Here is a 15,144-nt window from a genome sequence, read left to right as displayed (position 1 = left end):
GTTACAATTTGGAAAGAAATTGTTGACATGGAAATTTAGTGTCACCTTTTCAATTCTTTGCATATGCTACCAGTGTGTAGCAACAGTCCCTGGAGCTGTAGAAAATTTGTTAATGTCTGTAATGCTCATTTAACCATTTAGTCTTGTACTTATTCCCAGTCATAGGAGAAAGAAAAAATGTTTATTCTTTTTTCTATATTTTTCATCACCCAGGTAATCACTTTTGCTGACACTGTCCAGGATTCACAATGTATCACTCCTTATCTGAAACTAGACATCCTCTGCAGCCAGAAGAACAGGAAGTGGGTATTGACCCCTTGTCCAGTTACTCAAACAAGACAGGAGGTGAGTTTTGTGTGCAGACACAGTGTGGTCACTGGGATCCCTAGCAGTTCAGTTAGTTCCGCCCGCCTTACGTGTGTCGTTCTGTAAATGAAGCTAAGCAGGGCAACTTTAAAGAACATTTCCCCGGATAGAGCGTTCTGAGGAAGGAATGCCGCAAAACGTCAACTTTTGTTTATAAACAAAAACATTAGTCAGATGTTTAATGTGCTGTCATTTGTTTTTAAAAAACCATACTTAATTACTTCAGCATAAGGATGTTGAAATGCGAAATGACTTTTGTCAAACTTCTTTTAAAGGAGTTTAAGCTTTTTGGTGTTGATTTTACAGGGATTTCTTTTTCCTCCAGCAAGTTGAGATTATTCCGGAATAAAAGACTGGCCTGATTCTCCTTTTAAAAAACATAATTGAAATTTATGTTGTACTTTAAAAGATCTATGCTTTGAAATTGTTAAAAAGATAGATTGTTAAAAGGTATACTGTATTCAGGGCCTATCCCATAACAATTTACCAAATGTGTTTGTATCAGAACTCTGTATTTTTCTCTCGGTATTAGTAATAATAATATACCATCTTAGAAGGAAATGAGTTTGTTAGAATTCTTGAAGCCTTGCCCTTATTTTTAATTAATTCGCTAAGTGTTTGATAAAGTTGATCCATTGACTCAGGAAACTCCTTGTTCTTCACTCATGAAATCCTGTATCAGATCAGGATTACGAGATCTATTTTAAAAATCGTAATTAGTCAAAGTAACTTACATGTGTTTGGATACTTCAAATACAATTTCTGTTTCTATATTGATATAAAGAAACCTGCCATATAAAGAAGTTCTGCCATTAACTCCTGTTTGGGGAATTTTTTAAATAATTGATTTCTTAAAATGGCCATTTCTTTAGTGTACAAGCTCTTGACTTTTTGGAGTGTGTTATTGAAAATAGTAGCATTTGCCATACAACTCATTTTTCTGATTTTATTTTCATATTCGCTTTTATTTAAAATGTCTAAAAAAGACTGCTTTTTAAGTTTTTGAAATATGAAAAATAAAATAAAAATTATTAGTGTCTCATTTCAGTTTCAGCATGTTAAAAGTTTCAGTGGTAACAATACTACCTTCCCTAGTAATGTTTTTTCTTAAATGCAATATCTGTAAGAATCGTTCATAATTAAGTCCAATTATTTTGTAAATCCTTATGTAAGAGGATATTATAAAAGTGACTATGTCTGTATTGTACATTTATAAAATAGTTTCACCAAAATTTTCTGGCAAAAATGCTTATTTTAGAGCATGGAGGATTTTTGTTTAAAGTGCATGTTTTTCTGTAGTCTAGTTCATTAGATATTGAGGGTTTAAAAAAAACTGGTTAAAAATATTTTAAATTAATTTTGTCCTCTATTGTTGCAGGAAGGAGTAGTTACCTTTACTGAAAAGGCTTTTAGTTTATATCCTTGCCTAACATTTCTGTGACATACAAAGTTATTAGGACTGAATTGATGTTTAAAAGTGCCATTAATTCATTTACCCCAAATGTTCATTAACAATGTAAATGTATGCTGATGTTCTATGAGACAAGGAAGTGACTAATGACTCTTCCAACTAACAACACTTAAAATGAATAGAAACTTTAGATAGCTAATCTTGAAGTAATCAAGACCCTCATTCAGCTTGGCATCTCTGTATGCTCTAAAACAGCTGTCAACTGTTAAAAATATATACAAAACACACATACGCACACGCACATGCAGACAGAAAGATATGTAAATATCTAGTTCGTCAAAACCATAAAGGTTAGTAACCGTAGTGGGTTTTTCACATTGTATATGTAAATATTTTATATAAAGCGTCTATTTCATCTTTTTAGATTCCCCTTTTGCAGAAAAACATGTGTCGCATTTTAATGGGATTGTCATACTTACTTGAAAAATCATCACCTTTCCAGTGTGTTTGTTTATTTTAATACATGTCTTTCATGGGGCTCTTCATGTATTTGAAGGCTTTGGCACATTTTCCCCACAAGGGAATTTGTGGCAACTGGATGATTCATTTTCTGAGTAGTCAAACATTGGACTTTAATCAGTGGCTTGCCTGTGTAGGATTCATATTTTTTTTCTTAATTCCAGTTATAGATTACTTAAATAAACAAGTTTTTAATTTCTCAAATCTGAATATAAGCAGGCACATAAAGAAACAGTACATTACTAAATTAAATGATTTTGAGTATTCTGGAAAGCATTAGCAAAAATAGCCACATATATAGGAATGACAGAAAACTAGGTATCATTGGTTTGTTCTCATGGGTGGTTGAGAAAACTAGGTGAGGTCAGAAGAAGAACTGTTTAGATATATACATGTAAAATCTTAGGGCATATATTGATGTGAATTGAACTTTTAACTGCTTGAATCGCTTTTTCAAATAGAGAACAGCATAGCAAGTATGACATTTTTTCTTTCTGTGACATATTAAATTTGATTATATACATAAATTAAATTCCAAGATCTTTGAACAAAGGGTAGTAATTAATAATTGGCAAGTGACCTGTAATTCAATTGAATCCATAAAAAAAGAAAAATGTTTAACTAGTAATGGTTATTCATTCTTAGTAGGTAACTTAGTGATCAACTAAGTGAAAAAGTAATCATTTTATTTTAAACTGAAAACAATGGTATCAAGAGTTAGGGACAGTTAACCTATTAATAAAACAATATTCCTGGCATGACTAGTTTTCACAAGCTTATAAGAGATTGTAATGTCGCTCATGATAAAAGAACATTTTCCTCTATTGAGAATATTATTCTCTTTTGAGAATAGCATTTTGTCACATATTGCTGGTGTTTTAGCTTCAATTTCATATGTCTTCTTACTTACAGCTTTTATAGTATTTAGATAATTACTACTTAATGTAATGCCTTTTTATATAATATGTTTCAAAGCTTTCTTTCTGTTATCATGTATAAAATATTTAGTAACCTGCTTAAAAAAATCTAAGATGTTCTGAATCTCCTGTCTACTCCATTTTTGCCTCTTGTAATCTCGCTTCTATCTCAATTTCTTTTTCCTGTTATAATGTCATAGAGTTTTAGAACTGGAAGAGAGTGCTTGGCTTTATTGATGAATAAATTGGCAATAGTTAGAATAGTTCATTGAAGTTTATATAATAAAAGTATGCTCTCCTGGTATGATCTTTAGTATTGTTTTCCATGTAGTAGAAGTGGATTTAGATTTGAATAAAAGATGTATTTGTTCTGCTGAAGATACCTGAAGATGGCCAAAGTAAAGGATGCTGCCTGAGTCATTTTACTCACCTTAAGCCCCTCCCTTGGTCTAATTGGCTGGAGTCATCATAAGGAAGGAAAAAAAAATCTTCCTTTGCTGACTTACAGCTCTTCACTGGTTTTTATTGACTAATAATAAAATTCAAACTTTTGACCATGACATTTATGGCTGTCTTGCTAAACATTCAAGAAAATAGACACTTCCACTGGACAGTCTCATTGTTACTATGGCACTGTGCTTTTTGTAATCTCCCATGGATCCATAGTCTTGAATATGTTACTTTGTATTTCAATTAAACTAATTGTGTGCTGTATACTACACTGGCATGGTGAGCACTAGAGGAAAAAGTTATGGTTGTACTTGAAAAGTTAAAATCAATGGAAGTTTGGAAAGTTGGAGGAGATGCAGTTTAGAGCCAAGATGGAGTGATCTGTAGACAGACAGAGGGTCATTATTTTCGTTGTATAATAGGAGGGAAGGGAAAGAGAAGATGTTTAGGTACACTAAATTCATTAGTTCACTGGCAGAGAGTTCAATGAAATATCACTAATACTTCAATCTGCTTTTTTTATAAATTAGGGTGAGGTAGTTTGCTGAAAGTGAATGATAAGATGGAGCATTTGGAGATTTGTGGAGATTGACAAGGGTAGACTGAGTTGATAAAGAACACACAACCTTGGGAGCCAAGTGTAGCTTAGACATCCTAATTTATAGGTGATACCAGCTTGTAAACTTGAATGGTTATGTCCAGTAGCATTCAGCATCTAGGATTTAGCCACGTGGGAAGCAGGCAGGGGTTTTGTCAGGAGAGTGTAACAGGTACTCCAATAGGCAAGGAAGTTGATGGTGAAAGAATTCATTGATGGTTTGAGAATATAAGGAAATTTGCCATTATGCAGTGGCATTCTAAGAGGGCAGAGTAGAAAATTTTGGAAGGCGTGAAGTCGGGGGGAGATGAGGTACGGAGTAGTATGGTGATGGGAGTCACAAAGGGGACATGGGACAGTGTACTCGTCTTAAGTGTTTGGTAAGTATATTAATTCAATGGAACATTGTTTAGTGGTAGCCAATGAACCAGCTCAATAACCTCATTAGTAGATTTTGAATTTACTTTGGTTTGGAATAGCTTTAGGATTAAAGTCTTTTTTTATTTTAAATACTTTGTTTTTTGGTAGCAGATTTAGATTCACAGTCAGATTAAGAGGAAAGTACAGGCGTCTCATATACCCTCCACTCCCACACATGCACAGCCCCCCCCATTATCAACATCCCCCACCAGAGTGGCACTTTTGTTAGAACTGACGAACCTACATTGACACAATATAATCACCCCAAAGTCCATAGTTCACATTAGGATTCACCATTGGTATTGTACATTCTATGGTTTGGACAGATGTATCAGGATATATTATTAGAAGTATCCTACAACGTATTTTTACAAAATTCTCTGTGCTTTGCCGATTTTTCCTCTCATCCCCCTCCCTGTCCCTCAACCCCTGGCAACCACTAATTTTTTATTGTCTCCATAGTTTTGCAAAAAGTACTTTGTAGTAAAAAATTCTTTCCAGATATCAAGGAAAAGAGGCAATTTAGATAGATCAAAAACTGTAAGGCTATAAAGTAATCAAGGAAAACAGTAACTTTGTTGAAGATAAAGATTGTTAAATAAATGAGTGACTGGGAAGATCTTAAATGTCAGTAACAAAGATTTTTTAAAAAGATAAAATGTCTCCTTAAAAACAGAGTTTAAGTGGCACGACAATAAGTGGAAGTAAAATCAAAGAGCAGTCAACATGCCGTGCCAGTTCCTCTAAATTAAACTGTTCAAAGGAAGGTTGGAAATGAGGGACTTCGGTTTGAAAGGCCAGCAGTTAGAGATCTGAGTCATTCTCCAGAAATCTAAGGAAAGAGAAAGGACAGAGCTGAGGATTGATTTGCAGGAATTCTCCATGATTAGAAATTGGATAGAGGGAGCAGTATTTTTAGAATGTTGGAGGAATAGTGAAAATAGGGGAAAGATGGAAGGCTGCCAAAATTATAGAAGCCTCAGAGATGAGAGCTTCCGGAAGGTGCAGAGTGGTCAGTGCTTCCAGGATTGCATGGGCTAAAGAGTATACAAGGAGACTGGTGATTGGCAGAGTACTGCTGATGATTATATTAGTGGTTAGGCCATTTTCAAAACACTAACTCACTCGAGTGGATGGGATTGAACTCAAAATCTCATTCAGAATTGACATAAAAAAGATAGTGGCTAAAGATCAGTGATAAACATTTAAGTGAAATTTGGGTGAAGCTTTGAGAATACATTTTGCCCTAATGACATATGATTAATCTGAGCTCATGATTAATCAGAGATCAAAATTTTTCATTCTTAACTTGTATTTCATGAGAATTGAAAATAAGTTAAATTTTTTGCCATCACTATGCTTTTGCTATAAGGAGGGCTTGTATCAAATAGATGTTTGGAAATAAATCATTTTTTTTCCTATAATACTTGTACTTCACTCTGGAGTTTGTACTGTTCCTTGAATTTTCTGAGAAGGAATCCCATATGAGCAATATAGGACAGTACAGACGAAGAAACATTGGGTTAGCTTCAAGCTGTTTTTATTTTCACATTTTAGGAAAATCTGAATGTTTTAAATAGAAGAAATTAAGACACTGGTAAATCATAAAAATTATAATATCTCAAGTTACTTACTTTAAATGGTCATTTTCTTTTATTACATCTCCAGTATTAAAAATACAATTTACTTGAGTCTTTGGAAATGATCAGATATTCTACCATTTGGTAATTATTGTATTCCTACAAATTACAGTAATTGTCTTTCCTGGACTTACAGATCTGTTTAGTTTTAGTCAGAAAAGCCACCCAACTAGCCTTGATTTCTTTCTCAGCAACAGTGAGAATTTACTTTTACTTGCTCAAGTCATGTATACGGCAATGTTTGGGCCAAATAATCATTTATATTATGGGAATATGTGTAGTGAAATAATAATTCTTCTCTTACTTTATATTCTCTCCTCCTTTCTTCTTCTTCCAAATGTGAGGAAACTTAATGCAGTTGGCTTCCTGGCATTTTTGTGTAGTGACAGTCTTAATAGACTACAATTTTGACCAAGCTTAAATCACCGCTGTCATTTTGAATCTTTAATCAGACTTGTGAATAGATCTGTTTTATTGAACCTAAAGATTTTCAGTCAGACATCTTGGCCTGATGATGAAGAAATTTAGTGATACTCAATAAATGAATAGAGATTATAGAGCCATATATATTTTATCACGCATAATAAGGCCTGCAGGCCACAGACCTGATGTTCATTCATTCAATCAAAAAATATATTGATCACCTAGAATCTGGGGTTATACTATTAAACAAGTAGATTAAGTCTTCTCTTTCAATGGAATTCATAGTTTAGTGTGAGATAGTAAAAAAATGAAAAAGTACAGAAATACAAAAAATATGAGAGAGTAATAAATACTAGGCAAAGAATTAAAATCAGGTAATGTTACGATGAGTGACTGGGTGGAAATTCAGATTTTCATGGAAGAACTCTCTGAGAAATTGACACATCAGCTAGATATAGAGGAGAGGGGCCCAAGCATGCAAAGATGGCGAGAGGGAGAAAGACAGGCAGGCAGACAGAGCCAGAGAGATGGAAAGAAAGAAACACCAGTCCACAAAAAGGAAAGAGCTCATACAAAGAAAATACTAGGGTAGGAATTGGCTTGTCACGTTGAGGAACTGAAGGAACTCATTGTGGCTGAGGCACTATGCGCGACAGGGAAGCAGCTCAGGACGGGCCTAGTAGGCAGCGGCCAGATTATGAGGGTTTTGTAAATCAGGCTGAAGAGTACAGATTTCATCCTAAAGAGAGACAGTTAACAGTCTACATGGTTAATCTCTGCTGAATTTATAGTTTCTTCTCAAGAATGAGGGCCATACTGTTTTTAAATATATATCCTTATATATTACTGATACTAGACACCTAAGAAGTAATGACTGATTTACACTGAGTTGTAGTATTTTAAAATTTATTTTCATGTCGCATTTCTCTATACCAATCTTTGTTTCCTCATGGTCAACATGTTAACTCTTTATACTGGTGACATAATTTCTGTTTAATCTGATATAAAAGAAGACCCTAAAATTATCCATTTATCTAAAGTTCAGTTACTTCTGTGTGGTCTGTTTTGTACCATGCTACCAATATTAAAAGAGAACTAGTAAATGCAGTCTAATGAGACCTTTTCTGTTTGACCCATTGTGCGTGCATCTGTGTGAGACTTCCGATGGGGGGCATATAATCATTATTTTCCCTTTGCTGATGTAATGGAAAATTTGCTCCTCTAGGACATATTAGAACAGTGTATTTAATGCTCTTCAATTTAATTTGCTAGTATCACAATTAATACAATTAAGGTCACTTGAAATGAAACTATTAACAAATTGAGTAATTTACTTTAACAATGTCAGTGTGTTCTCACAATTACATTTGCTTAATGAGTGTACAAGCTATTATTTAATAGCTTACTTCATATAGAAAAATGTAATAATGCATTCTTTACTCCTTGTAACAGGAAGAAAACTTTTAATGGACTGAATAATTTTGTGGAAAAGCTGCTAGATATAAAGTGATAGAACAGGAAGTACAAAGTCAGAAGGCTAAGCCTGTAAGAACGAAATAAAACAAATACTTTTCTTCGTATTTACCAATACATGTCCTATTTATCATATTGTAAATAGTATTGGAAACATGGATAGTTCTTAACTAAGAATTCACTTTAATAGCCAATGAAAAAGCTCTTCTTCTAACCTCTGTTGAGATCAGGAGACCCAAGGGGGGCAAGAAATGGTTACATTTCTGTTTCTATATGTACAGATTAAGCGGAAGGAGATGAATTGTCAACAAAGTAGTAATTAATAAGCTCTGCTCTTCTCTGCAAACATGAGAGCAAGATTTACTGTCATGTAATCAAGTGGAGATTTTATGTGGAAGGGAGATAAATGCAATCCAGATAATTCAATATGCTAACTTTAAAAATTAGTTTGATAATGTCTTTGCCTAATTTGATTGATTGACTTAAGTTTATATTGCTTTCAGACCTTTTCTTTTTCCCCTTTGGTTAGTGACAAAAATTTGTAAGGTTGAAAGTAAAAAAACAAAAAGCAGGCATACGAATAATTAGGTAGTAAATATATAAATGTAAAATGAGAGAAGCTTAGAAAACTAACAAACTTTGAAATACTTACCATATCTCTCATTTCTAGAAAAGATGTTCATAGGAGTGTATTTAGTTTTTCAATACTTGTATATGTTTATGCAGCAATTTCCCAACTGTTTTTCATTGTATATCCCAAACTCTGAGTTCATTCTAGCAGGTTGTTCATAGGTCAGAGGGGTCAGAGTTGGGTAATTTACTAGAACAACAATTTACTTAGTAATACTAAAAAGCTAAGGTACTTTCTTTAAATAGCATTTTGAGTTTAGCGTGGGTAAACTACTACTTAGGTACTTATTACTAAGCATTTTTCAGTTGGCCCTGATTTGATTTTTATTATATCTGGTCTCTTAATCCTATCTTGAATTTTATTTATTTATTTTATCCTTAGTCAAGGACATTTTGTTTTCATTGCTTCTAGAGAGAGAGGAAGGGAAAGAGGAAGGAGAGAAAGAAACATTGTGATAAAGAAGCATTGATTGGTTGTCTCCTGTATGCACCCTGACCAAGAACTGAACCCACAACCTTTCAGTTATGGGACAATGCTCCAACCAGCTGAGCCACAACAGCCTGGGCTCAATCCTATTTTGAATTTTAAAATGATTTGTCTATAGATTCCTTAGCCTATCTTAGAGAAATTTAGAATAGCTAGAACCTGATTTTTTAAATACTTGATCTTTAAAGTGTAATATATTCTATTTTATTTTTTAAATCATTTTTAACTGTTATTCTATTACAGTTGTCCCAATTTTTCCCCCTTGCACTCTTTCGCTCATCCCACCCCCATTCCCATAGTCAGTTCCCACACCTTGACTCAATTGCCCATATCCATGGGTCATTCAAACATGTTCTTTAACTCGGCCCTTCCCCTTCTTTCCACCATTATCCCCCTCCCCTCTCTCCCTTGGTCACTGTCAGTCTATTCCATGTTTCCATGTCTGTGGTTCTATTTTGTTCATTGACTTTGTTCATTAGATTCCTCTGACAGGTGAGATCATACAGTATTTGTCTTTTACTGCCTGGCTTATTTCACTTAGCATAGTGCTTTCCAGTTCCATCCATGGTGTTACAAAAGGTAGGAGTTCCTTCTTTCTTTCTGCTGTGTAGTATTCCATTGTGTAAATGTACCACAGTGTTTTAATCCACTCATTCACTGATGGGCACTTAAGCTGTTTCCAGTACTTGGCTATTGCAAATAATACTGCTATGAACATTGGGGTGCATAGGTTCTTTTGAATTGATGTTTCGGGATTCTTTGGGTGTATAGTCCCAGCAGTGGAATTGCCGGGTCTAAAAGCAGTTCCATTTTTAATTTTTTGAGGAAATTCCATACTGTTTTCCACAGTGACTGCATCAGTCTGCATTCCCACCATCATTGCATTAGGGTTCTCTTTTCTCCACAACCTCGCCAGCACTTGTTTGCCAATTTATTAATGACGGCCATTCTGACTGGTATGGGGTGATATCTCATTGGGGTTTTAATTTGCTTCTCTCTGATGGCTAGTGATGTTGAGCATCTTTTCATATATCTATGGGCCATCTGTATGTCCTCCTTGGAGAAGTGTGTATTCAGGTCCTTTGCCCATTTTTTAATTGGATTGTTTGTCTTCCTGGTGTTGAGTTGTGTGAGTTCTTTACACATTTTGGACGTCCAACCCTTGTTTGATGTATCATTGGCAAATATATTGCCCTATATGGTTGGTTCCCTTTTCATTTTGATGGTGGTTTCTTTAGCTGTGCAGAAGCAATTTAGTTTGATGTAGTCCCATTTGTTTATTCTTTCCTTTATTTCCCTTCCCTAGGGGATATATTAGCAAAAATATTGCTATGTGGGATATCTGAAATTTTCCTTCCTATGTTTTCCTCTAGGACTTTCATAGGGTCACAGCATATATTTAAATCTTTTATCCATTTTGAGTTTATTCTAGTGTATGGTGTAACTTGATAGTCTAATTTCATTTTTTTGCATGTACCAGTCCAGTTCTCCCAACACCATTTGTTGAAGAGGCCATCTTTACTCCACTGTATGTTTGTGCCCCGTTTGTCAAACATTAATTGACCATAGAGACTTGGGTTTATTTTGGGGTTCTCTATTCTGTCCCATTGGTCTATGTGTCTGTCCTTATGCCAGTACCATATGCTCTCTCTCTGGAAGTCTCCCAGTTGGTGTTTGCCACTGCAGCTGTGGGCGTGCTGCTGTGTGTGTGTGTGTGTGTGTGTGTGTGTGTGTGTGTGTGTGTGTAGCCTGGATCTCCCTGACTTTGTGTACCCAAGTAACTCCCAGCCCAAGTCTGGGGGTTCTCTGCCCTGGAAGAAGAGGGAGCCGCAAAGCAGTCACTGGTGACTAGGCTCCCCGCAGCTGCAGACACCATGCACAGGGTTTCCCCTACAGCGTATATAATCTACTTGCCGCCGGTTGTAAGCATCATGGTGCTCCTTGGGTTCCAAACTTCATGTCAGCTAAGATTCCATTGAATGTTCAGTTTATTTGTCAGAAGATCCACTGAGTATTCGTGTTGGGGGCAAGAGCAAGTGGACTCAGTTTCCACCTACTTGGCCCCCATCTTCCTCCAAAATGTAATATATTTTAAAGACATTGGTTTGTTTCATTAAAGAAGTCCAAATATAAGAAGTAAATTGCTTTATATGTGGTCTTCATTCTTAGCTCTTTTTATATCTTGAGAGTAGAAAATTGCCTAAAATTTTTGAAATGGCATATATTCTTTAAAGTGTTTAATCTATTTCAGGTCTGATTGATTCAACTGCATGTCAGGTTTATGATATTTCAGAAGCATCTTCCCAAGCCTATACAACAGCCTATGTTTCCTTGGATTAAGGGAAGTTTTTACAGTAAGCTCTAAAAGGCTCTTACAGCCTGGTTGTAAGCATTTTTTCAGTCACTTTCAAGTGTAACTAGACAACATTTCACTTCTTAATCCCAGCACCTTTCCCCCCTTTCTCCATCTTCCCCCTCTCAACGGATAACTCTCCAAATGATCTCCATATCTATAATTCTGATCCTGTTCTACTTATTAGCTTAGTTTTTTTAGATTCAGTTGTTGATAGTTGTGAATTTATTGCCATTTGAATGTTCATCATTTTGGTCGTCTTCTTTTTCTTATATAGTCCCCTTTAACATTTCATATAATAATGGCTTGGTGATGTTGAACTCCTTTAGTTTAACCTGGTCTAGGAAGCACTTTATCTGCCCTTCGATTCTAAATGACAGCTTTGCTGGATAGAGTAATCTAGTTTGTAGGTCCTTGCTTTTCATCACTTTGTATACTTCTTGCCAATCCCTTCTAGCCAACAGAGTTTCCTTTGGGAAAGCAGCTGACAGTCTTGAGGAAATTCCTTTGTAGGTGACTGTCTGCTTTTCTCTTGTTGCTTTTTAGTTTCTTTTATATCTTTAACCTTTGGCATTTTAATTATGATGTGTCTTGGTGTGCTCCTCTTTGGGTCCAACTTATTTGGGACTCTTAGTACTTCCTGGACTTGTATGTCTGTTTCTTTCACCAAGTTAGGGAAGTTTTCTTTCATTAATTTTTCAAACAAGTTTTCAATTTCTTGCTCTTTCTCTTCTTCTGGCACCTGTATGATTCAGATGTTGGTGCATTTGAAGATGTCCCAGAGGATCCTCAGCCTATCCTCATTTTTTTTAATTCTTTTTTTTCTTCGTGCTGTTGTGATCGAATACTTTTTTCTTCCTTATGTTCTAAATCATTGGCTTGATTCTCAAATTCATCCCCTCCACTGCTGGTTCCCTGTAGATTTTTCTTTATTTCACTTAGTGTAACCTTCATTTTTTTCCTTATGCACTTAAGCACTCAGTGAGTTTTCTGAGCACCCAGATCATCAGTGTTTTGGCTCTGCATCTGATAGGTTGCTTATCTCCATTTTTAGTTTTTTCTGGAATTTTCTTCTTTTCCTTCATTTAGGCCATTTTTGTTTGTCTCCTCATTTTGGCAGCTTCCCTGTATTTGTTCCTGTGTGTTAGGGAGAACTGCTTTGATTCCCTTACTACTGTGGCCTATTGTAGAAAAGCACACCTGTAAGTTAAATGGGGCAGAGCCATAGGTAATCTCCAGTGTGGGGCAAACTGTCACTCTCTGTAGCTCTATGTGGGGGAAGCACTCAGAGAGGGGCCAGTGTTGCTGCGTGGCCTCTAGTTTTGCCCATGAGGAAGCTGTGTCCTGGTACTTGCCCTGTTTCCAGTCACTTCAGTTTCCCCTATATGCAACAGGTGCCCTTCTAGCTGATGCCCTCCTGGTGAATCCCAAAGGCAGGGGGTGGGGAGCCTGCATGGAGGGGAGCCTGCATAAGTCCTAAGTCTGTTGTGGGCCCTTTAAGAGGAGTCTCTTGAGAATCCCACAGTTTTGCCACCCCAACTCCCACTGGTTTTTATAGCCAGAAGTTATGGGGACTGATCTTCCTGGCACTGGAACCCTGGGCTGTGTGGTCAGGGGCTAGCATCCCTTGCTCCCAAGGTGTCCCTCCCGATTTTTATCTACCACAGGTGGATGTGGGACTGCCCATTCTGTGTCTCCACGGCTCTTCACCTCTCTGTGCTTCTCCACATCTCTGCCCCTCCTACTTATTTGGATGGATGTGGTTTCTTTAAATCTTTGGTTGTCAGACTTCCTGACAGCTCGATTTTCTGACAATTCTGGGTGATATTTGTTTTGTATTCTAATTCTGATTTTTGCGGTATTTGTGCAAGGAGGTGAGGATTGTTTACCTATGCCTCCATCTTAACCAGAAGTGACAATAATGTTTTTTAGATGTGTACAGAAGAATCACAAACTTCATAATACCTTTAAAAAAGTAAGTCTGTTTCTTATTTTAGCACCAGAAGCACTTACTAAGTTCTAAATATCAATTTTCTTATATTTCTTCACTATTAGTAGGTTGTAGGAATAATAGTATTATACTTTAAAACCTCTCAATGTTGATGTTATACACTCTAATACAATTTTCAATTTTTATGTCGATCATATTTCTATTAAGTAATTTAACATTGTTGTTCATATTCACTTTGCAAATGTGAAGAATTGAATAAATTATTCTCTTGATTTTGTTAAGATTCAAGTTAGGTTTACAGGATGCCTCTCCTTCCACTCTGTGGGTCCTGTGAATTCACTGTGTGGAGGTTGGCTTAGCCTATGATGGGTTATGTACCTGGTGTACCTGTTAGCCTAATTTTTATAAAAGTCCATTCAGGGTTCTTGGAGGAACCATGGTTGTTGTCCAAACCAGGTTTTTGTCCAAATCTAAGTTAACATGCCAACTTAGTAACAAGTTAAAAAAAAAAAGTCATTGTTCTTTTTCTTAGCTGTTGAGTTTCTGATTAATTTATTCCTGAAGTTTTAGTTCTATCGACAACATAGTAAACTGTTAGGTTTGTCTCAATTATGACATCAGGAGTATGACAGGTTTTATAACGAAAACTAGTATCGCTCACCACGGTGTGTTGAAAAGTCCTCTGTTCATCTTCAAGGATGAAACATGAAATCATCACAGCTTTACTTCCTTTCAAGGCAGTGGTCGGAACCACGCCCAGCTTTTTATTGCTGTACTTGCTTCCCATCCTGTAACTTCCTCACGCTCCCTTACTCTTCAGTTATGGTGCTTCATTCCCAGTGGTCTAGTATGGGATTCTCCTTTTGTCCCCTTAAACCTGGGCAGATGAAAGACAATAAAAAATCAACACTGTGGTAAAAAGTACTGATCTTTTTCTATCCGAAAGCAGCTTTGTACATAGATAAACTATGAGTGATTCACAAGTTAATATTAGGAATGAAAGGGAGACTCTTTGGGTTTTTTGATACTTTGCCAGTTATCTCTTAATATCTTTGTCTAATAAGGCCATTTACTGCAATCAATTGTCTGATAGTTTTTGAGAAAAGCTTTGAAGATACAATTATGATTGTTAAAGTCATCATATTCAGTCATTTATATTTAATAGTTAATGTAATTTTATCCTAACAGTGTGATTGTATGGACCATAATGACCTATGGACAGTATTTATTTTTTGATCGTTCCGAGGTTAAATTATTTTTTGCAGCTGTCAGGCATAATACTTTAATAGTTCTTTAAGTACATTTAATTAATTGCTTGTTAACATTAACATCACAAGTAACTTAGTAACAAGTTAAAAATAAACCTTTTGTTAATCAAACTTCACACACAAATGTAGTAAATATTTGACACATTTCTTTACCTTCTACTTTTAATGAGTTCTGAAATTGTTGTATGCACATCAATAAGGCTTATTTTTATATTGCATTGAAAAACTCAGTGTAATA

At 35.6% G+C, this 15,144-nt stretch overlaps 1 protein-coding gene across 4 annotated transcripts in view; it reads left to right on the top strand.

Moving 5' to 3' along the window:
• Nucleotides 1-15,144, top strand: part of TBC1D5 (TBC1 domain family member 5) — a 467,560-nt gene that overhangs the window by 177,273 nt on the left and 275,143 nt on the right. For 2 of the 4 annotated variants that reach the window (XM_071222301.1, XM_024566252.4), the window contains one exon: nucleotides 214-345. In XM_071222301.1, the coding sequence (XP_071078402.1) occupies nucleotides 249-345 (97 nt within the window). In that variant the 5' untranslated portion in view covers nucleotides 214-248. Of the gene's footprint in view, nucleotides 1-212; nucleotides 346-15,144 lie in introns of those variants that run through there. The other 2 variants (XM_053929611.1, XM_071222302.1) reach the window with 2 other exon arrangements.

This window comes from Desmodus rotundus, chromosome 8 (genome assembly GCF_022682495.2).
Source record: "Desmodus rotundus isolate HL8 chromosome 8, HLdesRot8A.1, whole genome shotgun sequence".
Classification (NCBI taxonomy): domain Eukaryota; kingdom Metazoa; phylum Chordata; class Mammalia; order Chiroptera; family Phyllostomidae; genus Desmodus; species Desmodus rotundus.
This window is presented reverse-complemented; position numbering and strand designations above follow the sequence as displayed.